Source organism: Dermatophagoides pteronyssinus, unplaced genomic scaffold (assembly GCF_027571235.1).
Source record: "Dermatophagoides pteronyssinus isolate colony J.1.1.1.1 unplaced genomic scaffold, Derpt_VIB-CSIC_2022.12 sq0009, whole genome shotgun sequence".
Lineage (NCBI taxonomy): Eukaryota > Metazoa > Arthropoda > Arachnida > Sarcoptiformes > Pyroglyphidae > Dermatophagoides > Dermatophagoides pteronyssinus.
The window spans coordinates 63,516-80,326 of record NW_027461533.1 but is presented as its reverse complement, the minus strand read 5'-3'; the positions used below and the strand labels follow the sequence as shown (position 1 = coordinate 80,326).

General features: G+C 30.0%; 8 protein-coding genes across 9 annotated transcripts; 5 read left to right on the top strand and 3 right to left on the bottom strand.

The window, feature by feature from the left end:
• The first annotated feature begins 11 nt into the window (after positions 1–11).
• Positions 12–2,852, top strand: LOC113795879 (uncharacterized). Its single transcript, XM_027346109.2, has 2 exons — positions 12–108; positions 278–2,852. The coding sequence occupies exons 1-2, from the start codon at positions 81–83 to the stop codon at positions 2,794–2,796; spliced, it is 2,547 nt and encodes an 848-aa protein (XP_027201910.2). The 5' UTR covers positions 12–80; the 3' UTR covers positions 2,797–2,852.
• On the bottom strand, positions 2,760–5,289 carry LOC113795883 (high affinity cationic amino acid transporter 1-like). The gene is made up of 6 exons (XM_027346118.2): positions 4,884–5,289; positions 4,754–4,822; positions 4,667–4,694; positions 4,356–4,606; positions 3,378–4,289; positions 2,760–3,320 (listed from the first exon to the last, which is right to left on the bottom strand). Exons 1-6 carry the CDS (start codon positions 5,125–5,127, stop codon positions 2,893–2,895), a joined length of 1,932 nt encoding a protein of 643 aa, XP_027201919.2. The 5' UTR covers positions 5,128–5,289; the 3' UTR covers positions 2,760–2,892.
• Positions 5,290–5,683: 394 nt separating this feature from the next.
• Positions 5,684–6,783, top strand: LOC113795903 (coiled-coil domain-containing protein 134-like). The gene is made up of 2 exons (XM_027346140.2): positions 5,684–5,961; positions 6,014–6,783. Exons 1-2 carry the CDS (start codon positions 5,948–5,950, stop codon positions 6,696–6,698), a joined length of 699 nt encoding a protein of 232 aa, XP_027201941.2. The 5' UTR covers positions 5,684–5,947; the 3' UTR covers positions 6,699–6,783.
• A 421-nt stretch (positions 6,784–7,204) lies between these two features.
• LOC113795887 (lysophospholipid acyltransferase 5-like) lies at positions 7,205–9,068 on the top strand. The gene is made up of 7 exons (XM_027346122.2): positions 7,205–7,346; positions 7,406–7,516; positions 7,575–7,681; positions 7,742–8,079; positions 8,139–8,244; positions 8,298–8,693; positions 8,754–9,068. The coding sequence occupies exons 1-7, from the start codon at positions 7,256–7,258 to the stop codon at positions 9,051–9,053; spliced, it is 1,449 nt and encodes a 482-aa protein (XP_027201923.2). The 5' UTR covers positions 7,205–7,255; the 3' UTR covers positions 9,054–9,068.
• On the bottom strand, positions 7,723–11,216 carry LOC113795886 (G-patch domain and KOW motifs-containing protein-like). The gene is made up of 4 exons (XM_075821231.1): positions 9,972–11,216; positions 9,626–9,900; positions 9,117–9,566; positions 7,723–9,030 (listed from the first exon to the last, which is right to left on the bottom strand). Exons 1-3 carry the CDS (start codon positions 10,762–10,764, stop codon positions 9,135–9,137), a joined length of 1,500 nt encoding a protein of 499 aa, XP_075677346.1. The 5' UTR covers positions 10,765–11,216; the 3' UTR covers positions 7,723–9,030; positions 9,117–9,134.
• A 29-nt stretch (positions 11,217–11,245) lies between these two features.
• Positions 11,246–14,676, top strand: LOC113795885 (tyrosine-protein kinase Src64B-like). 2 transcript variants are annotated; one of them, XM_027346120.2, is made up of 4 exons: positions 11,246–11,388; positions 11,969–12,804; positions 12,870–13,819; positions 13,878–14,676. In XM_027346120.2, the coding sequence occupies exons 2-4, from the start codon at positions 12,341–12,343 to the stop codon at positions 14,090–14,092; spliced, it is 1,629 nt and encodes a 542-aa protein (XP_027201921.2). In that variant the 5' UTR covers positions 11,246–11,388; positions 11,969–12,340; the 3' UTR covers positions 14,093–14,676. The 2 variants fall into 2 exon arrangements, with proteins under 2 accessions (XP_027201921.2, XP_075677345.1); XM_075821230.1 differs by having other exon boundaries at positions 11,254–11,388; positions 11,656–12,804.
• A 155-nt stretch (positions 14,677–14,831) lies between these two features.
• On the top strand, positions 14,832–15,557 carry RpS12 (ribosomal protein S12). Its single transcript, XM_027346145.2, has 3 exons — positions 14,832–14,970; positions 15,036–15,137; positions 15,199–15,557. The coding sequence occupies exons 1-3, from the start codon at positions 14,963–14,965 to the stop codon at positions 15,473–15,475; spliced, it is 387 nt and encodes a 128-aa protein (XP_027201946.1). The 5' UTR covers positions 14,832–14,962; the 3' UTR covers positions 15,476–15,557.
• LOC113795896 (uncharacterized) lies at positions 14,874–16,766 on the bottom strand. The gene is made up of 4 exons (XM_027346133.2): positions 16,566–16,766; positions 16,433–16,504; positions 15,892–16,372; positions 14,874–15,837 (listed from the first exon to the last, which is right to left on the bottom strand). The coding sequence occupies exons 1-4, from the start codon at positions 16,659–16,661 to the stop codon at positions 15,596–15,598; spliced, it is 891 nt and encodes a 296-aa protein (XP_027201934.2). The 5' UTR covers positions 16,662–16,766; the 3' UTR covers positions 14,874–15,595.
• Between the last annotated feature and the right edge of the window lie 45 nt (positions 16,767–16,811).

Sequence of the window (16,811 nt, the reverse complement as noted above, 5' to 3'; positions counted from 1 at the left end):
ACAAAAACATTATTTAAAATCGAATGGAAATTTTCTCCATTCGATTTTTTCAAATTTGAATTTTTGGCAAAACGAAATGTATGCATGGAGCTATGCATTCAACTAAAGGTTCGAGGAAATAAAATGTCCATGATGATGATGATGATCAAAACAAGGAAAATATTTTGCATCAAACACATTTCTGTGTGTTTGTTTGTGAAATATAGTTTTTCTTTTTTGAATTATTTTTTGAGAAAAAAATTGATGTTAAAATAGTTATTTTTTCTATTTGTTTTAGATAAAAAAGAATCAACAGCAACAAATCATCATACGATTTATCGATTAAAACCATTGGATCAATTGACAAATTTAAATAATAATAATAATAATTGTGATAATAAACATGATAATAATGAATCAACAACAACAACATCAACATCATCATCAACAATTCCATATGACTGTTATGTATTTGTCATTTATTGTCCTTTACATGAAAAATTAGCCATCACACGACAAACTGATCGTCAAATTGTTTGGCTGCCATTCACACGTACCATATCGATTATTGATAATGATTATCGTTTTACTGATCAAGCTATCAATGGTGTTTTGACTATTTTATCCGATAATAATGCTGAACGATTGAAATTATTATGTAAAACATTGCCATTTCAACAATGTCATTGCATGCAAATATTTCGTATACAATCACCACAAACATCCAAATTTGCTATCCGATTGACATATTTTGTGGAATTGAGTCGATCAACAACGAACGATAATAATAAATTTATTTGCTGTCAAGACAGTGAACATATAAAATGGATAGCTATTTGCGAATTATTGAATAATAATTATATTCCCAATTTATGGGGACCAGAATTGATACAATTTTGTCGACAATCACGCAAAAAACCAATTGCACAACAGATTCGTGAACTAAGTTTGGAAAAAGCATATTTTTTCCTACCAAGAGATACGGCAAGAAATTTGGAAGAATCTATATTAAAATCAGCACATCTAACCGATAAAGATGTTGAACGTTTATATCAGGATTTTATTGAACATTGTTTCCCCAGTACATATCAAACATTTGAATCGTTTCGTTGTTACATGTCGAAATATGGTTTTGATCGTAACGATTGTCGTTTGAATTCATTATTCAATGCATTCAATTTTCAAAATAATGGTTTTCTATCTTTTCATGAATTATTACTTGGACTGGCTACTATTGAACCGGATACCGTGCATGGTGAATGGAGAGTTAGATTTATTTTTCGTTACTATAATAATAATGGTACAGGTAATTTAGATATGAATGAATTTCAAAGAATGATTATCGATTTGAATCAAGGTTTATCATTATCAATCGAATCAATTAATCTAAAAATAAGAGAATCATTACATGAAATCGGAACGAAATTGGTGAATAATAAATGTGTTATAACATGTGATGATTTTGTCCAAGCCATTGGTTCACATCGTTTTCGTGGAACATCATCGCTATGTCGTTCATCAAAATCATTGTTTGAATTATTATCGCGTACAGTATCGGCAAAAGCATTGAAAAAATCGGATAGATTTTTCAATATGGATGCCATTATTGATCAATTTAAAGGAATTTGTTTCAATTGTAAAACAAAACAATATTTCCTTGCAAATCATTCAATCAAATTGAATCGTAATGGATTGATTGTTCAATCCAAAATGCTAGAACAACAGCAACTATTTTCAATCAACCAACAACAAATGAAACCATATGAACTGGCTGCTTTAAATTATTCCAAAGAAATTCAATTCAATTTTGAATCATCCGTATCAAATCTATTGATAACATTGATTCGACAATTTAATCCGGATAAAGGTACAAATCGTAAACCAAAAGGTTTACTTGAAAATGATCCCGAATTATTATGGAAATTAGTTAATGTTCTATGCAATGATATGGAACGATTATTAGATCATGAAGATAAATGTGTAAGAATTCAATCACCTTGTTATGTGATTGGTGATATACATGGCAATCTGGATGATCTTTTACAAATGGAACAAGTTTTATGGAAACGTTTACCTTGTATGGGTTCGAATTTCCTATTTCTTGGTGATTATGTTGATCGTGGACAATGGAGTATTGAATGTTGCCTATACCTGATGTCGTTCAAAATATTATGTCCAAACAAGGTAACATTATTACGTGGTAATCATGAAGTACGTAGTTTACAAACATATTATACTTATAAAAATGAATGTCTGCGAAAATATGGTAAAATATATGGTGAATATATTTGGGAATCGACTAATAAGGTTTTTGATAAATTACCAATTTCTGCAACAATTGATGCATCCATATTTTGTTCACATGGTGGTATACCAAAAACTGCACAAACATTGAATGAAATTAATCAAATTAAACGCAAATTAGTGGATCCGGAAAAAGAATCAATCAGTGCATGGGAAATATTATGGTCAGATCCATGTCATAATCAACAATTTGTTGAAATGTGTAATTTTTTCGGTATCGATCATCAAGAAACTAATGGTTATTTGAGCAACATGAAAAGAGGTACTGCATATCAATTCAATGAATTCGCTGCAACCAGATTTTTACATAAAAATGGCCTTAGACGTATGATACGTGCACATGAAGTACCACAAATGGGTTATCAATTTCATTTCAATGGAAAATGTTTGACAATATTTTCCTGTTCACATTATTGTGGTAATCAAAATCATTGTGCCTTGATTTTGATTGATCAACAAATTCTACGCATTATACGTTTAGATACTTATGATAATAATGATTCCAAATCATAATTTATTTTAATTAAAACAAAATAAGATTATAAAATTTATATAGAATGTAAAATTGTAATAAAAAAATTTTCGTTTCGAAATATAATAAATTAATTATTAATTAACAATAATATCATTATCATTATGAATCTGTTCTCCATCACAATCATCATCGGATTTTAATGATAAACGATTGATTTCTTCCTGGGTTAGATAACCAACACTTTTAACAATACCATAGGAAAAATAAATTAAAAATCCGATAAACATCCAGCCAATAAAACGGAACCATGTCATTTGATTTAGATGTACCATTAGATATGTATTGGCAAAAACACTAAATAATGGAATGTATGGTATTAATGGAACTCTAAATGATGTAGATTCATTCCTAGTTTTTGGTTGCCTGGCCAGACAAAAAACCACAAATATAAATAATAAAAATATTCCAATCAAAGGTATAATGCCATAATATGGTAATGTTAATGACCAGATTTCATCTTCAAATATGATGAATGTGAAATTCCATATGAATACAAGCACAACTGTAAGATAATTGAATTCATTGAAACAAAACAAAAATCAACAATATTATTACTTACATGATATGGCAATCAAAATCATACTTAAATGTGATGAAAATTGATCCGGTTGATCAGAATTTTTCCAATTGAATAATCTTTTTATAAATGAGCCTTGATAAATGTTTTCATCATTATCATTTGTCATCATTATTTGGGCAGTTGATTGATCATTATCAAAATCGGTATTTGGTTGATTTTGATATCTTAAAATCAATATAGAGATAGCGACTAATGTATAGGCAAGTAATGTACCAATAGACATCATTTCAGCTAATTCACCGATATTAAAAAATGTAGCCATTAATGCGGCCAAAAAACCGGATAACATGGTTGCTATTAATGGTGTTTTAAATCGTTCATTAATACGGGAAAGAAATCGAAATAATAACCGATCATTGGCCATAGCATAGATAATGCGTGGCATTGGAAACATCGAACCAATTAGACTGGTGGAAAGACCGGCCAAAGCACCGACGGTAATAACTTTTTGCGCAAATGGATATCCAACTTGTTTGAATACATATGGTAATGGTGCACCATTATTTTGATCCCAATATGGCCACATTAACGTTTGAATCGCTGATACAGCACAATAGGCAATTGTAACAGCCGTTAATGATAATATTATACTAATTGGTAATGATCGTTGTGGATCCAATACTTCTTCACCAGTGGTAGCAATAGCGTCGAAACCAACAAAACTATAGAAGCATGTTGCTGCACCGGATATCGTTCCTTTGATTCCGAATGGGAAAAATCCACCCTTACCACCATCGATATCGGTTGGTATTTCATTTTTGGAAATATTCCAATTATGAAAATCAATTTTAAATAGTCCAACAATAACACAATAAAATACCACAAAAAAATTTACAGCCGTAAATATTAGATTAAATTGTGTTGATTCTTTTACACCGAAACTTAAAACACCTAAAAAGAGTGAAATGAAATGAGTTATAAGTGAAAAATAAATAAAGCACAAAATCAAATTATTACCTGAAAGTAACAATGTTAATGAAAAAGCAAACAAATCTGGATAATCGGAAAACCAATTTGTATGCGGCAGTTTAAGATGTAATGTGTCTTTGAAAAAATTTTTGATTTTATTATCAAGTATGCCATCCAAATAATTACTATAACCACGTGCAACTGATGCAGCACCAATAATATATTCTAAAATCAGATTCCAACCAATTATGAATGCCATAAATTCACCCACACAAATGTATGAATAAACATATGCTGATCTGGAGAAGAAAAAGCGTTTTTTAAATTCAAAAAATTTTTCAATTTCAAAATACACATACCCAGCTTTTGGAACTAATGCTCCGAATTCTATTCATTAGTGGAGAAAAAATAAAAACAAATTTTTGAATCAACAAAAATTGACTTACCAGCATAACAAAGTCCGGCAAAAATACTTGATATCGCCGCAATGATAAAACTGATTACAACCGATGGACCTAAAAATCAAACAATTTACCAAGATTTTATTTTGAAAACAAACAAAAATTAATCAATTACCGGCTTGTCTATAGGCAACAGTACCGATAATAACATAGATACCAATACCTAATGTCGATCCAATCCCTAATGCAGTCAATTCTGTAGTGCCTAAACATTTTTTCAGTCGTGTTGATTCATTCTTTTCAATCGGTTTTCGACGAACAAATGCTCGCCATAGTGCAAACATTACGTTTTTCATTATTTTAAACAAAGAAGAAAAAAAAGAATTTATCCGATTGAATAATGATGATAGAATGATCATTTTGAGATAATTATGATTCAAATAAAATATGATTGATTATCGAACGGGGAGTTTTCCAAATAATATATAAATTTTTGATTCGAAAAATTTGGCAATTATATGGAAAATGTCGATGCCTTTGGATTGATGAGAGAAAATCATTGACATCGATAATCCAGACGCGAAAGCAAAGCATAAAAACAACAACAATCAATTAATCATAATTAATTATTAATTGTTTTTTGATAGGAAAAACAAATAATTAGATTCTAATTAGTGATATGGTGATGATAGTAAAGCAATCAAGTATTATGCATTATTATTGGATGGCAACGTTTTTCCTCGTGTTCATCAATGATGATCATTTAATTAGTACAATTTCATCATTATCATCACCGTTGGTGACAATTAATTATCTTTTTACTAATTAATTTCATCTTTTCCTGGTGGATCGTTAATAAGACGCACTTTTCAAGTGTGTTCTAATGAAAAAATATTATCTTTCAATCATATCAAAAAGAACATTTTTTCAAGTCAAAAATTTTCAGAATGAAATATTGATCGATAAGTTTGGTTGTTCCCAAGTACATTCATAAAAAATTTTTCCTAATCAATATTTTGAGTATTTTTATATAAATAATATTTTGATGATAATGACAAGATTTTTTAAAATAACGGCACTTGAAACGGATCGAACGATACGCAGAATATTTTGTTGTTGTTGTTCGCAAAACGTTATTTGTGAATTTTCGAATATTTTTTCATTTTTCGAAAACATGCATGTTCGAAAAGGTTCGAAAATTCAATTGCATTTTTTTGACATTTTTTTCTCGAGTAAAAAATGAACCATTATGGGTAAGATTTTTGCATTTTTTTCGCTCGATTATCATAATTATTCGATTGATAGTATGATCATTTGGTTTAGCATCGTTATTATATTTTGTTCAACAAAAATATTTGCCAATGAAAATGATATGGAAAAAATAAATTTTGACCTATCAAATAAAGAAAATATTGAACTTTATTTCAAATTTCAACGCAAACAACAATTGAATGCTGTACAAACATTAATGACATATGATCGTTATGAACAACAATATCAAATGGTTAAAAAATTATTTGAAAAAATATTCCATATAATTGATGAATGTCAACAAAATATCATCAACAATTCGCATTATAATATTGGTGATTCATTACCATTCGATCATCAAGAAATTGTCGACAATATAATACAAGCGATTGATAATTGTGCATTTTTTGCAAATATGGTATTGAAATTACCAGACATTTCTCGACGTCTTTTGACAAACGAAATGGAAACAAATTGGGAAAAATCATATCGTTGGTGTTTGAATTTTACCAAACAATCAAATATTGTTGATGATATTAGTCTGAAAATGTTCAATCTAGCAGCGCAACAATTGAATATTGTTGAAAAAGAAGATGATTTTCTCAATCCGTATGAAAAAAAGAATCAAAAATCGAAGATAAATTCAATTGAAAAGAATTCTTCAAATGAAAAAAAGAAAATGGCAAAAAATTCCAAAAAAATCAAAAAAGGTCCACGAATGAGTCGTATTGAATTATAACTTTCCCCAGCCCGTTCCCCCCAATTATAATAAGATATTTTTTACCCATTTGTAAATAAATAAATTCATTCCCGGGTACAGAGTAGTTATTGTCTTTTTCGCATTTTTTGGGCGTCGGTTTATTTCTGAACATTTTCATCAATCCAGCACAAACACACATACATAGTCAGCGAACATTGATTTTAGAGTTTCACCTGATACATGCTGTATGTATACATTGCATAAATAACAAACAAAAAAAAATTACCGTTATTTGAACACAGCAGCAGAAAAAAAATTCGATAATTTTCATGTGCGTGATATCCATTTCTGGGTTTTAATGATTGGGATATCGGTCGATTTTGGCTTTGTTTGGGTTAGGTTATTGATTGATTGAACGTCTTACAGACAAATTCTAATCAGAAAAGAAGAAAAGTTGTCATATTTTTTTCACTGAGTTCAATTATTATCATCGTCATATTTCTTTTCTCTGATTATTTTCACCACGGTGTGTGTTTATGTTTTGTTTTTGTTTTTGATTGGAAAAATTATTTGAAATTTTCTTGAGAAAATCGAAAATGTCATCGTTGTTGTCGTCGTCGTCGTTGATGATGAAGATGGATTCGAATCGAATCATATTATTGAAATTATTTATATCCGGTTTGTTATGTAAGTTTTGTTGTTATTGTTTTTGGAAAAATGTGAATTTTCTTTCACTTTTTTTGCAGCCTATATTTTCGCCATTATTTATCAATTATGTTTGGCAAATAACAAATCAATACTTTTGAAACATTTTTTCAATATATCAATTGGATTATCGATTTGTTTATTCAATTTTGGTATGGTATTTGGAATTTTTAGAAATTTTCAATTGAAAATTTTTTTTTCACCACCCAGGTATCGATACTATTCATTCGTTGATAACATGTTTTACAATTTATTGTTCGATTCGTTTACTTGGTCCGACGCGTTTGATGGTTATTTTAAATTTTGTTTTTTGTATGGTAAATTGGCAATCATTGCTATTTTTGATTATTCTATATGATTTTTCATTTTTGCTTTAGTCATATTTATTATATGGATATTATGATAAATATCAGAATAATTTACATGATGTTTTAACATGGACAATGCCACAATGTGTATTAACATTGTCATTAATTGCCTTATCATTTGATATTTATGATGGCCAACAGAATTTAAAATCGAAAGAAAATCCTAACCGTAATAATGATAAAAAAATTATCATCACCAATGAAGATACAGCCATCGAACGTATACCAACAATTATTGAAATTCTATCGAAATGTTATTTTCCACCAATATTTTTAATTGGTCCACAAATTAAATTTAAAGATTATATCATATTTATTGAATCGAACGAATCCATTTTGAAATCATGGTTAGTTTCTATTATCTTATCTGATAAATTTTTAATCAAAAAATCAAAACCAAATTTAGCTGGAAACCATCCATTTTACGTTTTTTATCCGGTATGATTTATCTTTCAATTTTTCAAATCGGCAGTATATATTGGCCAACCAAATATTTATTATCAGATGATTTTGTAAGTAAATGGTTGATGATAAATTGGATTCAATTTAATCCTTTTCATCATAGAAATCCTATGGATTATTTGCAAAATTGACCATAATAGCCATAACCAATAAGATAACATTATGTAAATATATATCCGGTTGGTTGATATCTGAAGGTGCGTGTATAATGTATGGTATAGCACAGAATCCATTGAATCCCCATCAACATGATCGTTGTAGTAATGTATCAATATTTCATTTCGAAACAACGGCTACATTCCGTGGCATTATCGAATCCTTCAATATAACAACCAATCAATTTGCAATGAAATATATTTTTAAGCGTTTAAAATTTTTGGGTTCGAAAATGTTAAGCCAGTTAATGACATTATTTTTCCTAGCATTATGGCATGGTTTTTCAATCGGCTATTATAATACATTTGCATTGGAATTTCTTATCGTCAAAATGGAAACAGATGTAAGTTGAACATATTTTATTTTCAAAACAAAATTGATAATTGAACCCATCATTTGATAGATTGCCAATAAAGTGATTGAATATCGTACTGGTAATAATGGATTTAATCAATTATTAAATAACATATCGATTCGTTGGTTGCTATATTTATTGATGCGTATACATGTCATCTATATGCTTAGCTATTCATTAATATCATTTACAATACTAGATTTTTTCAAATGGACATCAACATTGTCAGAAATTTATTATCTTGGTCATATCATTTATTTTGGTTGGTTCATTCTATCCATTCCATTCAATCTGTTATCTTCTTCCAATTCATCACACAAAATTTCTAATCAACAGAAAAATAAATAAAATAAAATAGTTAATAATTTTTTATTCTTTATTATATTTTTTTCAATAACAAAATATTCTTACATAAAATATTTAAAAAAATCATCGATCATCATTACGAAATTCGGTAATATCATCCAAGGCAATTGAAAATGGTTTCGATATGTATCCAGTGAGATTGATCATTGCCTGTTCATGTTTCCAATCAACAGTATCAATTTTGGCCAATTTTCCTTGATAACGACCACGTAAAATCATTACCTGTATTGATGGATCGGATAATGATGGTATCACAGTACGAAGCATTGATTGCGTAACATTATTTAATATTTTTTTATCCTTTGTACGACATATACATTCATTGCCACGTGTTTCCATGATGACAACTTTTTCTTTATAATATCTTCCATTTTTATATTTTTTATCAACTATTTGAACACGTATTTTTGGCACAATCCATACTTCACCACTACCGTCATCACCATCATCATCCATACGTTCATCTTTCAATGATGACCGACGCCTTTCTCGAGACTAAGGGAAAAAAGGAAATTATTAAAAAACGAAACATTTAGGAAGCATATCAAACATACATGTGAACGAGAACTACTTCGACTTCGACTTTGATGTTGTTGTTGCTGCTGAGAATCCTTTTTCTTATATTCATCATAACGATATTTATTTATCACTTTACTTTCCGAATCATATTCTTGTTTGGTAACAATACGCAATAGATCTTGTAAAATTTGTATAGCATCTTTGGTTAATGTTAATCGAACTTGAACATAGATCGACTCATCACCCGTTAAATTTTCAACAATGCCATAATAACCTTTATATGGACCGAATTCTATACAAACATGACAACCTAATAGGGAGAAAATTTGAAATTATTAAATCTTCTTTTTTTATTTGGAAAATAGAGAAAAAATCTCTGACCTTTTCTTAAAATTGGTTCATCTTTCATTTGGCTAGTAGTGGTTCGATTTGAATTTTTCTGTTCTAATTGTTTTCGTATGGAAATATCGGCACCAAGACCTAAACCACGAGGACGTAATTGTGGTTCAATAATTGGCGTTATCGATTTGTTTATACCACCGATCGGTGCACCTTCTTTCCAGCCCATTCCACGTAACATAGCAGCGCCATAAACATTGACAGGTATTTGTTCGTAATCATTCAGTTTTGGTTCATCGGGACGCATCGATACATCACATTTCGAATCATTTTCATATTCATCTGGTAATTTATTTATTAATAATGATTGCCATGCAGGTAATAGCTGATCTTCATCAATCATTTTGGATTCTACAATTAGTTCTTGTTTAGCTTGTTTCGTAATTAAATCATCATCATCATCTTCATTTTTAATAGGTAATTGTGGCGATGCTTCAGCAGAATCACAAGTATTATTATTTCGATTTTCATTTTCAAAACGGTATTTATTCACTTTTATTAATGGTATTATAATTGATTTTTCGTCTTTTTTCGATTCAATAATCCGGGTACCCTGAATTTGATTATCATCAATCGATGTAACAAAATCGATTTCACCTTTTTCATCATTATCATGATCAACAATATCGATGAGATCATTTTGTATCTGTTTTGTTGTTAATAAATTTGTTTTAGGTTTAGCAATCTTTTTGAATGCAAAACCAGTCATTTTGAATGGTGTTGTTGTTGCTTTATTTTCATCATTTTCACCTGATTTATCTTCATCAGCCATCATTATTAAATGGATGATGTGATTTGATGAACACAATATTTACAAGGACAAGGTAGTGGACTTAAAAAATTTTTACAATTTCAAATAAATTTGTCGCATAAATTCGGATAGATGATTTTAGTTTTTGGCAAACAGAAAAAAATGACGAAATAAACAAAAAGCTCAACGAATGAAAAAAAAACATCAACACAATTACGGTTAAATAACGTGATCATCACACAAAAATACGCGTAAATAAATCACGGATGATTTACGCTATCAATAACGCCATCTATATTTTAATCAACAAAATAATTGTCGTCTAAATCTACCTATGAGGCGGTCTCCACTATTTATGCCGAGAATATTTCGACAGCAACAACCACCACCACTGTTCGAATGTCCCTCCCAATTTTTGTTCCATTCGCTCTCTCTCTCTCTCTCTCTCTCTGTCGTTCATCACACAAAGGTTAAAATTATTGTATGAAATGTTTGATGATGATCATGATGATTGTCGTATTATAAGAGATGCATGCGAATGAGTAACTCACTTTACCTGTCTGGTCGATTGTGATTTTTGTCTAAATTGGTGTAGCTCTTCCCAATTCAATTATTGCAGCATTCACAATATATTACACACACATACAGGTAATATATATTTTGAGTCGTCGTCGTCGTCGTCGTTGTTGTCATCGTCTTCTTTTGTCAACGCTAAGATATTCTTTAGTAGTGGTAGTGTGATAGTGGTAATAGTGGATGATACAATCTAAGAAAGTGTTATCCGCATTCGAATTGAAAAAAATTTGCTCAAAACTTTTAATATTTTTTTCCTTATTTCATTCACATTTGCCTCCCCTTTATTCTCATCATCATCATGTTCAATTTGATATGAATTTTGTGCGTTTTTTTCTATAGTTTAGATTCTCCCTTATTAATTAGAAGCAGAAGCAGCTTGAAGGAGAAGAAAGAGAATTCTAACAGCAACAGGCATCTTCTTTTTCATTTTATCAGAACACAACACCCGATCCGTAAATAATAAAAACACCGAATGGTGGTGAGCCCGTTTATATTATTAATTATATTCTGTGCCCATTCCAACAAAACAAAAATTCTGTGATTTTTATTTTTGAAAAAAATTTATCATTTACGGCTTTCTTCCCCGGAATAAATTCTCACTTGTCTTTTTCTTTCCCACTTTATCATCACTACAATAATCATCAAATCATAGTCTCAAACATTGTGAAACCAAAACGTTATTGCAACGTTTCTCCATTAATCATCATCACCAACCAATAACAACCAAAACAAAACAAACCAAAAATAAACATGTATACAATACATTCAGCATTTATCCTGGATCAACCCAAACAATTATCACATCATTAATTGATGATGTAATCAAGATGCAAAAATAAAAGTCTATCTGGAAAGCCAAAAACTTTGAAAAATATTCCAATTCTTTCTATACATTTCTTTGGATGATTCATTCATTCATTTTTGGAAGAATTTAATCAAATCTATAGCAACGATCTCCGATTTTTATCTACTCTGTTTTGTTTTTCGCTGATGAACAAAAAAAACTTTTCAATAAATGTAAAAAATGGGTAACTGTGTAACATCGGAAGAATCGAATAATTTTCTTACAAATTCAAAAGAATCTTATTGTGATCAAGTGGCAAGATCATCGCAGAATTCGAAATTGGATTCAAATTTACATCGAAATTCGATACAAACATCATCACAAAATATAAATAATAAATCTAGTACATCTGCTAATCATGATGTAGTGAATAATTCCAAAGCTCAATCATCAACAGCGGCCGGAGCTGGTGCTAGTGCTGGTGCATCCGTTTCCAATTCATCCAAACATTTAAATAAAATAGTCATAGCATTATATAATTATTTTGCCAGTGATGAAGGTGATCTTAGTTTTCGTAAAGGTGATCGTCTGCAAATTGTTGATGATACTGATCCTGATTGGTGGCTAGCCAAACATCTTACAACCAATCAAAAAGGTTACATTCCAATGAATTATGTTGTATCCGAAATAATTGAAATGGAAGAGTAAGTTTTTTTGTTTGTTTTGTTTAGAATTTATCTTTTATTAATTTTCCTTGTTATTTGTTTAGCTGGTTTTTTGGTAAAATATCACGAAGAGAAGCGGAAAAATTATTACTTTGTCCAAATAATCCCAGAGGAACTTATCTAATTCGTTATAGTGAACAAACTGCCGGTGCCTATTCATTATCAATCAAAGATGTTGATCAACAAAAACGTGAACATGTTAAACATTATAAAATCAAAGCAATGGATAATGGTGGATTCTATGTAACAACAAGAAAAACATTCAGTTCATTACAAGAACTTGTTGCATATTATTCCGAAAGTGCTAATGGTTTATGTCATGTATTAACAAAACCATGTCCAAAAGCTAAACCATGTTTATGGCCATCGAAAAAAGATGAAATCGATCGTGATGATTTACAATTTGTTCGTGAATTAGGTGGCGGTAATTTTGGCAAAGTATTTTACGGTACATATCGTGGCCAAGTTGAAGTAGCAATCAAAATGCTTAAACCAGGTACAATGTCACCGCAAGCATTTCTAGAAGAAGCAGCTATTATGCGAAAATGTCGTCATGAAAAACTTGTACCATTATTCGGTGTTTGTTCACAGGGTGAACCATTATTGATTGTTACCGAATTTATGTGCAACGGTAGTCTTTTGGATTATCTACGAAAACGTGAAGGAAAATTATTAAAAATCAATGATCTTCTCGACATGGCTGCACAAATAGCCAGTGGTATGGCATTTCTTGAAAGTCAAAAACTTATTCATCGTGATCTTGCTGCTCGAAATATTTTGGTTGGTAAAAACCGTATCGTTAAAGTTGCTGATTTTGGCCTAGCTCGTGTTATCGAAGATTCCGAATATACAGCCAGGCAAGGTGCTAAATTTCCCATCAAATGGACTGCACCTGAAGCAGCGCTATATGGCAAATTTTCAATCAAGTCCGATGTTTGGAGTTATGGTATTTTACTATATGAACTTATAACTCATGGACAAGTACCTTATCCAGGTAATTTTTGAAATTTGCTTTTTAAAAATTGTTTTAATAATTTGTTGTTTTATATTAGGAATGCATAATCGGGAAGTTATTGAACAAGTTGAACGTGGTTATCGTATGCCTAAACCAACAAATTGTGAATGTTCCGATTCTGTTTATTCAATAATGCGACAATGTTGGGATGCTGATCCTGAAAAACGACCTACATTCGAATATTTATATGGTTTTTTCGATGATTTTCTTGTTGCTGCTGAACCAAATTATAGAGATGCTGAAGAATTCTGAAAATCGATAACAAAAGCAAGCTCATTCAATCCAAAGAGATTCAACACAATTTTTTCTAATGATTTTTATCAATTTGTATTATTTTTATCTATCATCATCATTTTTTTGAATTTGTGTTCTTTTTATTCTATATTTTTCTTACGCTTGTCTTCTATCTTCTATCTACATCTATATATTGTGATCCATTTTGATATGTACATAATCAGTAATAACTATTATTACCATCATCATCAACCACATCGACAACTACCGAAAAACAAAAACAAATCAAGGCAACTGTATTAATTGTAAATATATCGTATACTTTGACAAAATTTTCCTTTCTTGTTTATCAAATGTCAAGTCAATGATAATGATGAACGAAAACGACGAAAAAAATAATTTTTTTTAATTTGTAAAATTTATTAAAAAACAAAGTATTTTATATTTGGAATTTTACTAGCATTGCAAGCCATTGGCCATTGGCTTCGTCCACTAAGTGGACGAAGTCTAGCTTAGTCATAAGGCCAAGTCCAATGCAAGCCAGCCATTTGTTTATGTAAAAAATCAAAAGATCCTTATAAATAAAAAATGCAAGCCATCCATTTTTCGAGCATGCGCATTGAAATAGAAAAAAGTGTTTCGTCTCAGCCAGCCAGCCAGTCAGTGTTTTACTTTTTTATGTTATTAGATAATATTCATCATGTAAATAAAATCAAAGAATTTCAAAAAAAACAATGTCAATTCATAAAGTACGTTACGCTGTGTGTCTGTTTGCATGCTCACACATTTTTCCACTTCCTTTCTTGCTTCGGCATCGCCTCGTGTTCAATTGGAAAAATTGATATTTTGTAAAATTTTGTTCCAAAAAATCAACTAATTAATTTCAAAATGGCTGAGTAAGTTAAATTTATTGAATTTTCAAGGTTAAACTAATTGTTTGATTGATTCTGTTTGAATAAAGACCACTCGATTTGAATACAGCATTGCAAGAAGTTTTAAAAACTTCATTAACCCATGATGGTCTTGTAAAAGGTTTACATCAAGCAACCAAAGCATTGGATAAGTAAGTTATTCCATATCTTTGAAGAGATTTTTTCAAAATCTTTTTTTCCACCCAATCTTAGACGTGAAGCTTTGCTTTGTGTATTAGCTTCGAATTGTGATGAACCAACATATATCAAATTGGTTGAAGCACTTTGCGCTGAACATAAAATTGATTTGGTCAAAGTTGATGATAATAAAAAACTTGGTGAATGGGCCGGTATGTGTAAAATTGATAAAGAAGGCAAAGCCCGTAAAGTTGTCGGATGTTCATGTGTGGTGGTGAAAGATTGGGTCGAATCAACACCTGGTCTCAATTTTCTAAGACAATATTTAAGCGAAAAAAATGTTAATGCTTAAATGCTAAATATTCAATTTTTTAAATTTTTATTGATTAATTAATTTCATAAAAATAAAAATTATGAATTAATTTTTACAAAAACATTTCATTATTCATTTTTACAACAAAAAAACCGACAATCAAGATGATCTTGATTGTGAAATTCTAGAATGAGTTTGTCTTTGTTGTTGTGTTATAATTTTAGTTGTTGTATTATTCAATGCTGTCGATGATGTTGATATTAATGTTTGAACCATTTGTCCTTGGCTATTGGTAGTGATATATTGTGCGGGTAATAATATTTGTTGATGATGATTAGATGATTGATTCTGTATTAATGTTTGATATTGTTGTGATGACAATGTTATTGGTAATTGTTGTACTGTTTGGGGAAATAACAAGAATTATAATGATTCTATTAATTTAATTTAATTACCTTGAGAATTATGATTAACAATTTGTTGAGCATCATGATTTTGATGATTAGATGTCGATGATGATGATGTTGTTTGAACGGGAACTTGAATAAGCTGGGGTGATAAAGCGAATTGATTTGGTTGATTGGGTGATGTTTGAATGATTTGTATCGGATGTCCAGCACTGGTTTGATGATGTATTGTCGGTGACGTTTGAGCAATTTGCACCAGATAATTATATTGATCTTGGTTGGCAATTTGATTTGATAAATGTGATGATGATGGTGTATCTGGTTTTTTGTTAATTGGTTTGGTTTCACGTGGTACAATATCGATAAGGAAATCAAATTGGTCATATTTAGATATGGCTGTTGAAATATCATTACGTTGCAATGTTCGTCGTTTGTTTTCTTCGGTATTAATCCATGCACGTAATGATAATTCTGATATGAACATTTCAACAGCTTTGGCAAATAAGACAGGCGCTTCACCGGAGATCATCTTTATAATGGCAATTGAAAAAAATGAACTTCAAAATGAAATATTTTACATTACAAATACCTTGACATCTTCATCTAGTTTCATTATCTTTTTGATTCGAGCTAACGGCAATTCTTGATTTCGGAAATCATTCTAAAAAATCATCAAGATTTCAATTAAAAATTAAATCAAAACAAAAGAAATAGTTGCATACACAAGTTGTATTCTGTACGGATAACAATTCACGCTTCCAAAATGTTTCCAACATTTGTATGGCTTCAGTTGAAACATTTTTCGATATTGAATCCATTGTTTAGAATAAATTATTAAATCTAGAATCTGATGGTAATTATTTGACAAAATTAATTAACTGATTCAACATCAATCAATACAAAATGAGCACATAACTCAAATCAATACACTTTTCTCAAAGTGTTAATAACCGCAGCAAGACCATTCA

Bases quoted from the DNA above. Each gene is read 5' to 3' on its own strand.
- LOC113795887 (XM_027346122.2), top strand. From the start codon at position 7,256: ATGTCATCGTTGTTGTCGTCGTCGTCGTTGATGATGAAGATGGATTCG. The intron at 7,682-7,741 runs GTAAATTGGCAA...TTTTTGCTTTAG, and splicing joins TAAATTTTGTTTTTTGTATG to TCATATTTATTATATGGATA. The intron at 8,245-8,297 runs GTAAGTAAATGG...TTTTCATCATAG, and splicing joins ATTTATTATCAGATGATTTT to AAATCCTATGGATTATTTGC.
- LOC113795886 (XM_075821231.1), bottom strand. From the start codon at position 10,764: ATGATGGCTGATGAAGATAAATCAGGTGAAAATGATGAAAATAAAGCA. The intron at 9,901-9,971 runs GTCAGAGATTTT...TCTCCCTATTAG, and splicing joins TGAACCAATTTTAAGAAAAG to GTTGTCATGTTTGTATAGAA. The intron at 9,567-9,625 runs GTATGTTTGATA...TTTTTCCCTTAG, and splicing joins GAAGTAGTTCTCGTTCACAT to TCTCGAGAAAGGCGTCGGTC.
- LOC113795879 (XM_027346109.2), top strand. From the start codon at position 81: ATGCATGGAGCTATGCATTCAACTAAAG. The intron at 109-277 runs GTTCGAGGAAAT...TATTTGTTTTAG, and splicing joins AGCTATGCATTCAACTAAAG to ATAAAAAAGAATCAACAGCA.
- LOC113795883 (XM_027346118.2), bottom strand. From the start codon at position 5,127: ATGATCATTCTATCATCATTATTCAATCGGATAAATTCTTTTTTTTCT. The intron at 4,290-4,355 runs GTAATAATTTGA...CACTCTTTTTAG, and splicing joins ATTAACATTGTTACTTTCAG to GTGTTTTAAGTTTCGGTGTA. The intron at 3,321-3,377 runs GTAAGTAATAAT...ATTATCTTACAG, and splicing joins GATTTTGATTGCCATATCAT to TTGTGCTTGTATTCATATGG.
- LOC113795885 (XM_027346120.2), top strand. From the start codon at position 12,341: ATGGGTAACTGTGTAACATCGGAAGAATCGAATAATTTTCTTACAAAT. The intron at 12,805-12,869 runs GTAAGTTTTTTT...TTATTTGTTTAG, and splicing joins GAAATAATTGAAATGGAAGA to CTGGTTTTTTGGTAAAATAT. The intron at 13,820-13,877 runs GTAATTTTTGAA...GTTTTATATTAG, and splicing joins TGGACAAGTACCTTATCCAG to GAATGCATAATCGGGAAGTT.
- LOC113795896 (XM_027346133.2), bottom strand. From the start codon at position 16,661: ATGGATTCAATATCGAAAAATGTTTCAACTGAAGCCATACAAATGTTG. The intron at 16,505-16,565 runs GTATGCAACTAT...ATGATTTTTTAG, and splicing joins CCGTACAGAATACAACTTGT to AATGATTTCCGAAATCAAGA. The intron at 15,838-15,891 runs GTAATTAAATTA...TTCCCCAAACAG, and splicing joins TGTTAATCATAATTCTCAAG to TACAACAATTACCAATAACA.
- RpS12 (XM_027346145.2), top strand. The intron at 15,138-15,198 runs GTAAGTTATTCC...ACCCAATCTTAG, and splicing joins GCAACCAAAGCATTGGATAA to ACGTGAAGCTTTGCTTTGTG.